Source organism: Perca flavescens, chromosome 7 (genome assembly GCF_004354835.1).
Source record: "Perca flavescens isolate YP-PL-M2 chromosome 7, PFLA_1.0, whole genome shotgun sequence".
Lineage (NCBI taxonomy): Eukaryota > Metazoa > Chordata > Actinopteri > Perciformes > Percidae > Perca > Perca flavescens.
Window position 1 is genome coordinate 29,086,308 of NC_041337.1, and position 15,160 is coordinate 29,101,467.

General features: G+C 42.6%; 1 protein-coding gene across 2 annotated transcripts in view; it reads left to right on the forward strand.

The window, feature by feature from the left end:
- The first annotated feature begins 3,012 nt into the window (after positions 1 to 3,012).
- hdac7a (histone deacetylase 7a) overlaps positions 3,013 to 15,160 on the forward strand; it is a 70,795-nt gene continuing 58,647 nt past the window's right edge. The window contains exon 1 of one of the 2 annotated variants that reach the window (XM_028582739.1): positions 3,013 to 3,327. In XM_028582739.1, coding sequence (XP_028438540.1) covers positions 3,309 to 3,327 — 19 coding nt within the window. In that variant the 5' untranslated portion in view covers positions 3,013 to 3,308. The remainder of the gene's footprint in view (positions 3,328 to 15,160) is intronic. The other variant, XM_028582740.1, reaches the window with a different exon arrangement.

Below are 15,160 nucleotides of genomic sequence, written 5' to 3' on the forward strand. Positions count from 1 at the left end.
CAGAATCAGTGGAAAAGCCTGCAGATCCGACGTCTTACTTCAAATTAAAGCAAGGTTTTTTTATTAAAATATGTCATCCCCGGGATCCAAATTGCTTACTGTGGGACCCAGGACTGCATATTGCTAGCTTTTGTTCTGGCAGGACCTGCCAGAAGAAGGCCTGTAACCTAATTTGGGTCCGTACCCCCAGTTAAAGAAACCTGGAAAGTCAGACCAACAACTGATTCTAATCATTTAAACTGATGCAGCTCTGGATTCGGCATCTCCACCCTAATTTAAGTGATTTTGACTCATCACGTTTTCTTTGGAAACGTTAAGAGAAACCTCCACAGAGAGACCTCCAAACGAAGAGCAAACGAGAGAAAACAAATTCAGCTTTAATTAGTGTTTAGTGCTGCTTTCACAACTGGACAGTAAATCTATGTGTTGATGTAATTAAACAAATACTGCTGGATGGTTTTCATTCCCAGCTCATATGGCTATTCAATACTCTCCATACTTAACTTGTCACCAGAGAGCCTGCATAAATATGAAGCTCATTCAGCTTAACACAGTGATCTGTCATAATCTCAAACACCAAACCAAAACATTCTCAGTCGTTTTCTATTCAAGCTAAACAGACACAACATGTACTCTATCATGATGCTGTTATAGTGACATTTATAGACTTTAAAGTATTTTGGCAACAACAATAAATCTTTCTTCCACCCTACTTGCGCAACAGTGGACTGCATTGTAACTTTACAGTATGTGCAAGACATTTGCAGCTGAATGGTATTTCAAACCGTTTTGCTTAGCAAAACGTCTCATTTTTCCCTAAAATATAAATGAAGGCCAATGAGAGTTGAAGATTGGATTTACATGTTGTGTTGCTTTTTAACCACAAATGTCTGGATTACGGAAACCCTACGGAGATGCAAGGAAAAAAATTATCTTAATCTTAATTGTTTTCTCTCTCTCAGGATGGTATTTGTTGTTGTAAAACTCATTTCAGCCACAAGTGGCTGAAGTGCGCCACTAGCCTAGCCTAGAAATCTAGACGCACCCTATCGGCAGCAAATAGGCTCGTTTGAGATGAACTGTAAAGCGGACGAGAGCAGGCGGCAGCAGCCGGGGGCGGTGACAAAAGTCTGCTCTCAAATCGGACAGTTTCCAGTCGTTTCCAGCCGCCTTCAGGCTGAACAGGAAGTGACAGAAACACTGTGGTCCAATTCCGATTCAATAAAATCTTATCAGACCCATATATCAGCTCCTACACAGTCTCCAGTTGATTTTATTATGACAGATTAGCTGTCAAAATTCTCTATATGCGATCTGTTGCTGATTTTAATTAACAACACACTGTAGATGATCCGTAATCTGAACTCTCTGACTTCTAAACATAACTATCAGTCACACAACATGTGTTCTGTACAGAATAAGCCTTTAAATCAGACAAATAGCAGTTAAAATCCCTCCAATTCAAAATCAATAAAAAGTTTATATAAAACATCATCATGTTGAGTCAATTCTGAACCAATCAGCTGTTAGATCAGCTGAGAGGCTGAACCTCTTGCTTGTTTGTATTTCTTTAAACCAATCACAATTGTCCTGGGGGGCGCAAATGTCTGGCTTTATCCCAGCAATGTACATCTGTTGAGGCAGACTACATCACGTTAAATCTGTTTGTCTTCTTCTGCTCCATAGCACTACTAGTGGTCAAACCCTCCACAAGGTATTTTGTAAAATTTTCCCAGAGAGAGGAGGAAGAGAGCTGATTGGATCCAACAGAAGCATCTGGTCAAAAGTTGGTATGGCGCAATTTGATGCTTTTGCATTGAGTAAAAGTCTTACATCACTCTCATAAACAACAATGGGTACAACATGTACTGTACATCAACCGTTATAGCTATATAATATGTTGCTATACCAGATACACCTGCTCATAACACAACTGAGCTGCTGATTCTCAGTATTTTGGCACTCCAACAGAGGAAGTTTTACTTCCAATACAGAATAGCCAGAAACCTCAAGAATTACACAAACAACTACGGGATTGATCAACAGGCTTTTATTACAGTCCGTTTTTGTGCAAAAACCTTGTTTCCTTCAACAATTGCTTAATCAGTTCCTCCTTATGCACTCACACACACATACACATACACACAAAGGTTGACCCCGAGGGGAGGAAATTGAATTAGCAGGGTGTAATGCAGCTTCTTGTGTGTTTAATCAGAGCAGGCTCAGAATACAGGGCCATTGTAAGTCACTGTGGTCAGAGTCGGAGAGCCAGCGACTGCTGGGGGAAGCTGCCCTTATCACTAGATATGATTACAGCTGGGGGAATGCATATGTGTGCGAGGGTGGTGGTGAGATTTGTGTGGGAGTCATGGGCTGACTGATTGCACTGGGAATGTGCGTCTACAAGTGAGTAAGAGAGTAATTTTGAGAAATGTTGAAATGGTGATGGATGCCAAAAAAAAACTCCTAGCTTTTGCATATACACAAATAACACCAACACGTCTGACATTCATCACTATTAACCCACCACATTTTTTCCGGATTTGGTTTTTTTTATATCCTGTGGTACCAAAACAAAACAAGCCTTTTCTGCTCGTTGTTTCCACTATCATTGTTCACTGCAGGCAGCAGGCTGGGTTTTCCACCGTGGATGTCATTGTTTTTCGCTGTCTGTTAATTATTTTTGTGCTGTTATTTTGCCTTCTCCTGATATAGTGTTTCCTGCTATTGTCTTTTTGTACCAGGCTGGCTGCCTCTGGACTTGAGCCAGCCGGTCCCTCCTGACTTAAGATACACACACACACACACACACACACACACACACTCACACACACATCTATGACTATGAATACACACATGTACACTCTGGTCTCCCTCTGCTTTCCCTTCCTCCTCTTAGCACTTGAGAGAAAACACAAGAAGTCAGTGATACGGCAAACCAACTGTGTGTGTGTGTGTGTGTGTGTGTGTGTGTGTGTGTGTGTGTGTGTGTGTGTGTGAGGGAGAGTCCACCAGTCAGTTCAGAGGGGTTAATCTCTCTCTCTCTCTCTCTCTCTCTCTCTCTCTCTCTCTCTCTCTCTCTCTCTCTCTCCTCTCTCTCCCTCGATCTCTCCCTCCCTCTGTTGCCTTTTGTTGCGGCCCCTCACTTTCTCAACACTTGGACAGAGGGAACTGATACTGTGCCTGCGTGTGTGTGTGTGTGTGTGTGTGTGTGTGTAGTTTAGGTGTCTTCACCACTCTCAATCTCTTTGGACTGAACTGTACATGAACATGACTGACGGGACTTTCTAACGCACTCCTCATGCTGAATGTTCACACTACAGAATGGTAAGGCAGCACTCTGATTGGGAAAATTGTCTAATTTCATGCCGAGTGTGTTTGGGTTTGCAGAGGGGTGAGTGTGTGTGAAAATGCCATTTTGCGTGTGTGTGCATGTGGGAAATGCTGTCTGGAATGCAACAGGTCATTTGGAAATGTGGGTTTTGTTTCTTTATTTGTGTGAGCTCAAATTTCATGTTTTCAAGATGTGGAGACATGTAAAGATATGAAACGCTTCTCTGTACTTTCCTTCACTCCCCATTTCACTTCTTCTCCTTATCCCCCTCTGCCTGCCCGGCCCAAAGTTACTCAAGTTACCGGCTTCCTCCTGTTGTTATGAGCCCCGTGGTTTCTCTGCAGCACTCTGAGGGCGCTCCCACGCTCTCCCAAAAAGAAAGAAAGGGAAGAAAACAGGGATAACCATTTCAGAGCCACAAAAGAAGTGGGAGAAGCATGTTTGGTTTCATCTGTCTCCTCTCGGCATCTACATGCACGCTTTTGTCCCTTTAACACTAAGCAACTTGGAAAAATGTCTCAATTCTGTGCCTTTTGCATATCTTGTTGGCTACTTTTTTTTCTGGACAAACGTTTTCTCTTTTCTTCAGAGGTGGTGGGTTGGCTGAGGTGGTGAGAAAATTGGAAACAGAGCCACCCACAGTGGAAGTGAGTCAGCCCGGCATTTAGTGGTGTGTTGACTTTGGAAATGGCAGGGATTGGGGGGTGGTGGTGCTGGTGTTATGGGGGACAGATGAAATTGTCAGAAAATTTGTTCGTATTTTCCGCTGAGGGTCCCAGAATTCCTGCAAAGTTGGAGCTGCGATGTGTACTGTACAACAGGCATTAAAGGAAAGAAGAAGAGATTAACGTAGAGGAGATGGGAGGAGAGGTAAAAGCCAGAGGCTGTTTATAAAGGGAGGGAGCGGCTTGTGTCCATCTGGGACAATCCCAAGTGCTGAAAGCTTCCCCACCCTGATCCCAAACAACTCTTTCCCCCTTCTCTCCCTCTGTCTTTCTCGTTGTCTTTCTCTTGCTCCTTCACAATAAATTGCAAACCGGTACATTTTATGATTGCAACCTGCAAAATGTACTCAACTTGCATTTGTTCTTTTTACAGACACATGCTGCATACTTTTCTGACAATCTTTGTCACTCTGTCACTTTTCTCTTCTCTCCTTGCCTGCGGCTCATCTGTATCTGCCAGCAATTTGCATACATAATAAAACTAGGGAGTCTTTTTGTCCACATTCGCGTCCACTATATATATCTTGTCTATGTCTTCTACATGGCCTGCAACATACAGCGCAATTGAAATCCATATGATTGAAAGTATAAATAGTCTCACCCTATCTGCTAGTTTGATCTCCAACAATCCTACTCACATGCAACCAAGTGTTGATGAAGTTTTGGATTGTTTCCTATTTTATTACAAAGTTTTAAGAAGCATACACATGCATGTCAGATGCTATGTTTCTTTGCAGTTCAACAAATCTGCAGGAGACATTTTACACATGTTCTCCTCCTCCTAATCTTAGCATTTTTTTCTGACAGAAACCCCCCCCAAAAGAATAAATAAAAACCAACTGGTGCACACAGCCATATCTGCCTCCAGTCCTTTGTCTAGCCTGCTTGACCACCCTCCGTCTCTCCTCTTCCTCTTCCCTCCCTCCCTGCCCTCCTCCCTCCACGTTGCCTGTGTATCCAGTGATAAGGGGACAGCGACGGTAGCACTTCCTCTCACTACAGGAAGCAGGAAGTGTTGATTTCCACTCTCTGGGCAATCTCTACGCTCTGTCCGCTGGGATCCTCATGCAAATACACTCAAATGTAAGCAGCACACACTCCCAGATACGCGTAGGTGCAGTGACATACAGACACAGAAGTGCATGTGCTCTGTGTGTGTCACCTGTCTGCAGACAATGCCTCCACTATATCTTTGCTGCCTGATGGTTTTCATGGGAAGCAGTTGACTCTGTGTCTCTTTGACCTCAGGGTTGGCTGGCAGGTCAGAGGATGATTGGCTAATTATTCCTCTAATCACAGCAAATGTTTTGTTATCCCCATCTTTGGCCACGCAGGCCGTGGGTGGCGCTGTTGAGCTTAAAAAAACACAAACAACCATTCATCAGCTAATGGATTCCAGTTATACTGCCGGGTGGGAGGGGTGTGATTGAGAGAGTAAGAGAGAGAGAGAAAGAGAGAGAGAGAGAGAGAGAGAAGGTCGGAAGGAGGGAGGGAGGCTGGGGAGGGAAGACCAAGAAAAGTGAGTCCAAAGCTGTCTGGTGGATTTTTTTACTCCTAATTGTGTCCGGATTTTTATAACATACATTGTGGCGGTGATTTTTAAGTTTGTACTGCGAAAGGAGAGACACCATCATCACTCAATTTGGGAAATTTGCTGTAACGATATGTTCGGTATCCTGAAACAAGGCAACATTTGACAGAATACACCAGCAGTACACAGAAAAATACACTTTTTGTCAAGAAATATGTTGGCAACAATTAATTTCAGGCTCATTGATTTTATTTTCATTTGTTCCAAGACAGTATTAGGAGGGTATTCTTTTCCAGCTTATGACGCACATGAACTGCACCATGATCAGAAAAGACAAGTGAAATTGTAGTGGAGGGAACATTGTGAAAAATAAAAGGAATTAGAAAAGAAGAACTTTGAGTGTCAAAAGAGGAACAACAAGGTTGCAAGGAAATTAAATTAAATTCAACATATTATAAGTTTCTGGCTGAGTGTATGATTGCGGGACTTTACTGGTTATTGCTAATAGGGCAAATGCTGTAAGAAAGATAAAAGAATATAAACTATATGAGGACAGAGAAGAAGGCTGGCACTAGATTGAGTGGGTGCAGACAAAGGAACAAAGAGGAAAAGGAAGGAGGGAAAATTAAAGTGACACCTGTGAGTGTGACAGAGGAGTTAGGAAGGAGAGAAAGCAAAGGGGCCACGGCAAAACTGAAAGAATACGAAGAGATTTGGGGCGATAAGGAAACCTTGATGATGTGAGCCTAAACTATGAGTGGGTCAGGGGTCAAGAGGGGTGAGGAGGTCAGAGTGGGTCCAGCAGCTCTACTTAGAACAGGATATCCTGCAAGGAAAACCCATCTGTCTCTCTCTTACTCGTTCCGTCTCTTAAATTCCCACAGAGGGCACAGCGGAGTGGAGAGGTGTAACCTTTCACTCAAAATACCATAGAAAACACAAGTTCCCAAGTGGGAAGCTTCACTTTCATCAATCATCGGGGACAGAGACAGATGATCATGACCTGGACAAACTGAGAGTGTATAAAGTGTTTGTGAAAACAGCTGCATGATGTTTCCATCCTGTGCTGATGATTGTTGCTGTTTTCATCCACTTGCTGCAGGGGCTACAACAGCCAAGATCAATTTCCCTGCTAGGACAATACAGTTTATCTTACTGTGTCTTATCTTAGCCAGACAGACAGTGTGTGAAAATTATGACACATCCCAATTCTTTTTTAAATAATACTCTTAACGGCTTAACGTTAATATCAGTGTGCTGGACCCTGGAAAAATATCGCCATCCACTTGTAATGTTAAAAATGTTCCTTTATGCGAGATATTAATGCAACATTTATCCATCCATACATCCATCTTCATCCGCTTATCTGGGGTCGGGACGGGGGGGGCAGCAGCTCCAGCAGGGGACCCCAAACTTTCCTTTCCCAAGCCAATGTAATGGCAAAATTACATTTAAGCACAATTCCTTATATTTTTATGTTTTATTTCTACTTTACTGCTCTCACAAATGCTGAAAGAGTTTCTCATTTTCCACATGTAGATTTTGATTCTAACTTTGTGAGACATCCAGTCTGGAACATTATGTGAGCCTGAACCGATAAAGGTACAAGGTCACCCTAAAACTATCTCTAGTTTTCTCATGCTAGTTAAGATGTAACGGGGGGGTGAAAGTTGTACAGGGAGGAGGAGGTGAGATGGCTCCGAGATGTCTCTTGTATTCATCTGATTGTCTTCATGTGTATCAGATTGCCTGTCAAAATTGTAGCGTCATAATAATCTAAGTGCGTATGTGCTGTCACTCTGAAGATGCATATAAGCCTGGTGTTTCTGTTCACTCATTTGAGAAACTGACTCCACACTGGGCTGCGGCCTTTTGTGAAATCATGTTGATCCTATTTGCAAATATATCTTTTTTAATAAAATACAAAAACCCAACTTGGTTTTAGTCTCAGTCTGTCTTATTTGTTTCAATTTACTAAACTCTGAAATTTCCCCCCCTGCTGCAAAGGAAACTTCCATAACACCATATTAACCAGCTCTGATTGGGGGATCCTGAGACGTTCTTAGGCCAGGGTGAAGATATAATCCCTCTACCTAGTCCTGGGTCTTCCCCGAGGCCTTTTCCCGGCTGGACGTGCCTGGAACACCTCCCTGGGGAGGCGCCCAGGGGGCATGCTTACCAGATGCCCAAACCCCCCTCAACTGGCTCCTTTCGACACAAAGGAGCAGCGGCTCTACTCTGAGTTCCTCACAGATGACTGAGCTTCTCACCCTATCTCTAGGGGAGATGCCAGCCACCCTCCTGAGGAAACCCATTTTGGCCGCTTGTACCCTGGATCTCGTTCTTTCGGTCATGACCCAGCCTTCATGACCATAGGTGAGGGTAGGAACGATAATTGACCGGTAGATCAAGAGCTTTGCCTTCTGGCTCAGCTCTCTTTTCGTCACCACGGTGCGATAAAGTGAATGTAATACCGCCCCCGCTGCACCGGTTCTCCGGCCAATTTCCCGCTCCATTGTCCCCTCACTCGCAAACAAGACCCCAAGGTACTTGAACTCCTTCACTTGAGGTAAGGACTAAATCCCTACCCAGAGTAGGCACTCCATCGGTTTCCTGCTGAGAACCATGGCCTCAGATTTATAGGTGCTGATTTTCATCCCAGCCGCTTCACACTCGGCTGCGAACCGATCCAGTGAGTGCTGAAGGTCACGGACTGATGATGCCATCAGGACCACATCATCTGCAAAAAGCAGCGATGAGATTCCCAGCCCACCGAACTGCAACCCTCTCTACCACAACTATGCCTTGATATCCTGTCCATGAATATCACAAACAGGATTGGTGACAAAGCGCAGCCCTGGCGGAGGCCAACCCTCAACTGAAACAAGTTTGACTTACTGCTGTGAACCCGGACACAGCTCTCACTTTGGTCAAACAGAGATTGGATGGCTCTGAGAAGGGACCCCCTCACCCCATACTCCCGCAGCACCTCCCACAATATCTCCCGGGGGACCTGATCATACGCCTTCTCCAGATCCACAAAACCCATAGACCAGATGGGCATACTTCCAGGCCCCCTCCAGGATCCTTGCGAGAGTGAAAAGCTGGTCCATTGTTCCACAAACAACCCATCATCCTCCAGCTCTGCCTCTAAGATAGAGGGCGTGTAAGTTGGATTCAGGAGTTCCTCAAAGGGCTCCTCAGTTGAGGTCAACAGCGTCCCATCCTTACTGTACACAGCTTGGATGGTTCCCCGTTTTCCCCCTCCTGAGGTGGCGAACGGTCCTTCTCCATGTCTTCTCTGAACTTCTCCCACACCCGCTGCTTTGCCTTTTTCACAACGGAGGCTGCAGCCCTTCAGGCTCGTCGGTGCCCTGCAACTGCCTCGGGAGTCCTCTGGGATAACATATCCAGGAAAGACTCCTTCTTCAGTCGGACGGCTTCCCTGACCACCGGTGTCCACCACAGTGTTCGAGGGGTTACTGCCCCTTGTGGCACGTAAGACCCTGAGACCACAGCTCCCCACCGAAGCTTCAGCAATGGAAGCTTTGAACATTGTCCACTCTGGTTCAATGTCCCCAACCTCCATTAGTGATGCAGGAAAGCTCCGCTGGAGATGTGTTGAAAGTGTGTCGGACAGGGGCCTTCTCCAGACATTCCCAGTTGACCCGCACTACCCGTTTGGGCTTACCAGGTCTGTCCAGAGTCTTCCCCCACCTCCTGAACCAACTCACCAAGAGATGCAATATTTAGCGTTATCCTAAAATGCATGTGATTCAGGTTTCGGTTACAGGTTTGCCTAAAGGTTTCAGAGCCTCTTATGTAAGGTCCTTTCTTTTGTTACCTGCCCTGCAGAAGTGTCTTTGAGTAAGGTGATGAACCTCTGCCAGCTCCAGGCTGCTTTGCTGCTATGGCCCAGCCTGACCCCTGGCCTATGGAGGAGAGTTACATTATTATAGCTGATCAGATTTGTATCAGATGCATTTGTGGGCTTCAGAGTAAACTGGGTGCCTTTTGACAGGGTATCAAAGCCAAATGTCCTTTAGTTTTCCTCTTCATTTGGCCCTGTGAGAACAATAACATTCAAACTCAAGTGTCACCAAATGATTACACAAAGATGGTAGAAATTGTTGGCCTGAAAACTGTGCTGTGGTCTGTCAAGATTGAGAACAATCCTATCTATCCTATCCTAACAGGAAACGACCCAAAACACAAGATTTAGGTTTTGTTGTTTCAAAGGTGGAGACATCTGGCAGCCAACTTCTCTTTCACATGTCACATGTGAACACCATGCATTGAAGAGGATTGGTGCATTCATTTTTTTAAACAAAAAGCAGATACTGTCCTCTACAAACAGCCGAGCAATTCACAGACTTTGCTGTAGGGATGTCGACACATTCCCAGATTCCAGCAATTACTTGAGTGAATGCATTGTTATTGAAACCAAAAGATCTGATGGTCAAAACTATGAAAACAAGGCCCAAGTTATAATAAATCAGAATGATTAAACACACACTCAGTTGTCTGAATATAGCTCAGATTGATATTTCCAGAGACACAAGTACACGCCAACATGCTTTGCTTATTTAACTGCAATTACATTTGTTTAAAGATCTCTAACCTTGCAGGATGACAGGTTACTAAAACTGTCCAGTAAACAAGCTACTTGTGAGTCCACGTGTGTAATTGGCGATCCCGAAGCTAAACAAATGGACACCATGGTTTGGACCAACGAAAAATATCTGTGGGTGTGACAGGGTCTTATAAGATGGGAAAAAGATGCAGGAGAATGTAGCACAATGAAGATCTACATGGCTGAAACATGTCAGCAGCTATTTTATTTACTCCTGAACTAACTTTATTTTGAATAAAAATTGAAATACCAGTGTTACTTTATCATTTTCTACAATATTCTCTCATTGACTTCTCTCATCAGCTCAATGTGTCAGACAAACAGAAAAAATTAAACCTACTAATGTTTTCCTCTTGTGAGAAGCTTTATGTTTCCCCTTGTGCAACTGTTAAGCCAACATAGTCATTATTCTCTCCATACACTCAATCATATTCTCAGTCTTAAATGCTCACATTCAAGTGGGTGATATTTTCCGTATGGGACATTAACTTATTGTTTTTCCTACCTATGGTTTATAGTGATACAAGTGAGAGAGAAAGAGAGAGAGCGAAGGATTGAAAGCGAGAAATGGGGAACGAGAGTGCAGAGCTATTTTTGGCCTGTCTGGGTGTTCCCACACACACACACACACACACACACACACTCACGCTTGACAGGCTTGTTGTTGTTCAGAATGGTGGGTGTTGAAAGGGTGAGTTTTGATTTGGTTTGACTTTACGTTTTGAGGGTTTGTGTGTGCATGTGTGTGCTGTTGATATCCCTGGGATTTTCCTGTGGTTGCTATGGTTTCATGCTGTGTTTTGAACAACTTGCCATAACTCCAAAAATCCTAAGGGTGTGAAGGATCCTCAGCCCATCATTATACACTTTGCTTGTGCTGTCACCGCCGGGGGTTGACCTCAGCTCACTTTCAATTTAACCAGATCAAACGTCCAAAAGAGTCTGCAATTCATATTGGTATGACCATCTTTTTAAATCAAAAGGTCCCATATAATGCTCATTTTTGGGTTCATGCTTGTATTTTGGGTTTCTACTAGAACATGTTTACATCCTTTAATCTTCTAAAACAAATTCTTTTTTAGCATACTGTCTGACTGAATATACCTGTATTCACCCTTTTTCTGAAATGCTCAGTTTTAGCGCCTGTCTCTCTCCTCTCCTGAAATAGCCCAGATTGCTCGGATTGGTCAGTGGTCAGCGTTTTCGGGGTGTTCTGAAGGCTCGTTGAAAGGCACACATTTTTCTGTGGATTGAGCATTTGATACTTTCACAGTAGTTTTATAGCACTCCAACCTGCTTTACAATCACAAAAGACATGGAAATTCCACTTTCTTTACAATATGGGACCTTTAAGTCTTTATCTCCATCTTTGCAGTGGTGTTTCTGCACTACACCTCCCAGAGATCTCACTGTCTATCAAATTGTTTTGGTGGCATTAAGCACATGAATTTGTCTGCTTTGGACAACTCAATTATATTCTAATATGTAGAGTGTGTAATTGATTATGTAATATTACTTCTATTATTCTACATGCCCCTGATGAAAAAAGTTACACTTTATTTTACCTCTCAACACTGGGTTAGTGCTGACTGCATACATGACACCATTGCTCTGTTGTGGAAAGTGTCTGTCAGCGATCCATTGTGTTTCTGTGGACTGCACATGTCACCAAGGCTTTCCATGCTGACAGTCAGACGCTCACTCTGTCTCTCTTTTTTTCCACACATACCGGGAAAAAACATTTTGAACGCGCGTACAGTCTGTATGGGAATGCTTTATTGCATTTTGTGTATAATGTAATTGCGTGGGATATCCCACGCAATTACATTGTACTGCAGTGCAAACATAACTGGAACCCGAACAAAATGCAATCAAAAATTATATATCATTATATATGTATTTGGTTTTTATTTCGGCGTCATTGTGTGGGATATTAAATCACAGTATTACTTTTATGACAAATGGAGGGTCAGAGCTTCATTCAACGCTACTAAAATGTATCCCCGTTATCTTTAACCCTCATGTTGTCCTCGGGTTAAATTTGATCTGTTTTCAGTTTCTATATCAGAAATCTTGGTTTCTTTCAACCAAATTGCACCAAAGTAACATGGATGGTTCCATACAACGCTCTTCACAAGTTAAATGACGGATCAGGATCAGTACTTTCATTGAATTTAGTTTTTTTATTCAATTTTCTAGCATTAAAAAAAAAAAGTGTAAATGTTTTCAAAACAGTATCCTGACAACATTTTGACCAAACTCTTCCTCTGATCTTAACTATTAGTCAAAATAATTAAAATTAGGTATAATTTTATATAAATCTTATTTATTTATTTTTTTTATTGAACATGAAATCAAAAAAATAAGTGTAAAGCTAGTGGTGATAAGTTGGTGTTTGTTTTCAGTTTTGACCCTGGAGGACAACATGAGGGTGAAGTTCTTAAATGTTAAATGTCCAAACATAAGCACATTTACAAGACATGTACCTAAATAAAACAGGTTTAACCTGGCAATTTGTTTTGATTTTGATTTCAACCAGGGTCTATAAATGACAGTTTGAGTAAACAAATACCAATTTAACCTCTGAATTTGACATTAAGGCCAGCTTTTGGTAATTGACAGTTTTTCAGTATTTTGTGTTTCAGTCAGTACTAAAAGATATTGAGGTTCAAAGCTCTAGTCACTGGACACAAAAAAGACAATGATCTTAACCCTGCCTTTGGTAGAAGGACATCTCTGTGGTTGGGAGGCAACTACAACACACAGTTAAATTAAAATGAAATCCAATTTAACACTAACACAATATATTAATCTAATGTAAAATGCACAGTTTGTCTGTATCTTGTCATTAACAAACCCCTCCAGATAAAGCACAGCAACGGTAACTCATTAGTGCTAGTTAAATGATGTGACTACAAGGCCAGCAGTGGGGTTTACCATATCGAAATAATGCATGAACGTTCCTGAGTCGGAACAACAGCAGGTTTTCCTGTTCTGATCATTTTGAAATGGACATAATAAATTAATCTGCAGTTTAATCCATTTAATACGTGATTTAAATGTAGATTAAACACACCAGATTGCGTGGATTCCTATAAAGTTAAAAACAGAATCATGAATCAATTTAGCCACTGTCTTATTTAGTTATGTGGGATAACAGAAATGACCAGATGTTAGTTAATGATAACTGTTTTTCAATGATAGACAGACAGACAAACAAACATATACATACAGACAGACAGACAGACAGACAGACAGACACAGAAACACAGACATACAGACAGACAGACAGACAGACAGACATACAGATAAGCCAGATAAGGCTTTCTGTGACTATTTCACCAGAAAGTTTTGACTTGATGTAGCTTTGGCTGTTGTGTTGGCTTTTTTTTCTGTGACAGAGAATGTATTGAGTGTGATAGTTTGGGTTCTAGAGCCCAGATTATCCGAACAAGAGTGAATGCAGTTACTGCAAATCTGTTGTTGCAGAACTTATACATTCCCATGGCATACTAATGTCATATTATGCTAGGTAAGTAGTTACTGCGTTATAGGGCAGTAGTTGTGAGTACAGTATGTTATCGGTAAGCTCAGTCTCTGGAAGCGAAATATGTAATTTTCTTCAATAGCAGCATTCTGCATATTGGTTGCTTTAAATAACCCTGTAGCCTTCACGTTATCTTCCATGAAGCAGAAAGGTTACACATGATTTGAGCGCGTACGTGCTAATGTGCAAAGTCTCTGTCCGTCTGTATCTCATGATTATCAACTGACCGCCACGAGACGCCCACATGGAAAGAGTGCATTTTCTGTAGAATACTGCAGGTGGGAAATTTCTGGCACTGAGATTACAGGCAAAGAGAAACTTAGAAAGGAAAGCCAGCTGCATTCAGAACAGTTGGAGTGTACTTCAGTACTGCAGCTGACCCCACCCTGATACTCACTCGCACACATACAAGCACACATGACTGCAAGTATGTTAAAACGTGCGTGCAGACATGAATATCTGCATGCATGCACCAAAATAAAAACACACAAATAGAGCTCAGGTTTTTCCTCCCCAATATTTTCCAGCCTTATTATCTTCACCTTCTTTGTTCTTCTGTTTACTCAGCCTACTAAAGATAATAAGTCTTTTCCTCAGTGTCTCATATTTCTCCCTGCCTTCATCTTCCCGTCTCCTTCTGTCTATCTTCATCTCGCTCTGGATTCCCCCGCTTTCCTCCCTTCGCCTCCTCCTTCTTCTTGGCTTTTCTTTCTTTCCCATCATCCTCCTCTGTTTCTCCCCCTCTCCTCCGCTCCTTCCCTTTTCTTCTCATGCAGCATTCCTCGCATTCCTGTTGGCTTCTTAAGGGGAAGGACCCCGCTGGCAGACCAAGGCCAAACATTATTACAGTGCTCTCAGTTTCTCCCTCTCTCTGTTTCTCTCCTCCTGTCTCTCTTCTTCTTTCCCTCTCTTACTGACCCTACCTTGTCATTCACCTTCTCTTATTCCCTTCCTGACTTTCTTCTGCTGTTCCTCAGTCACTTTTTTTTCTTTCTAATCCATGCCCTTGTTGTTTCACCTCCCTCATTTCTTCTCTCTAAAACCTCCATGCCCGCTAATTCCATTTCACAGACAGTGACTGTATGCTTCTACTTTAACTGTGTTCAAACAGCTTACTGAGACCACTGTGTTTCATAATTAGTGGAAATACAGGTCATACCCTTCTCTGTTACGTAAAACAGGCTCATTCATGTTCATACAAGCACATGTGCTTTGTTTTTTTAACGACGACACACTGTCCGCACATGGTAGATAAAGAATCAGACGCATAATTGCTTCCAGGAAAGGCTCAGTGCAGCACAGTTTTCTTAATAAAAGTGGAATAAAAATGCATGTATCTTTCCTTGTGTGTGGATGGATGTGAAGGCGTTATAAATGAACGTAATTGTTC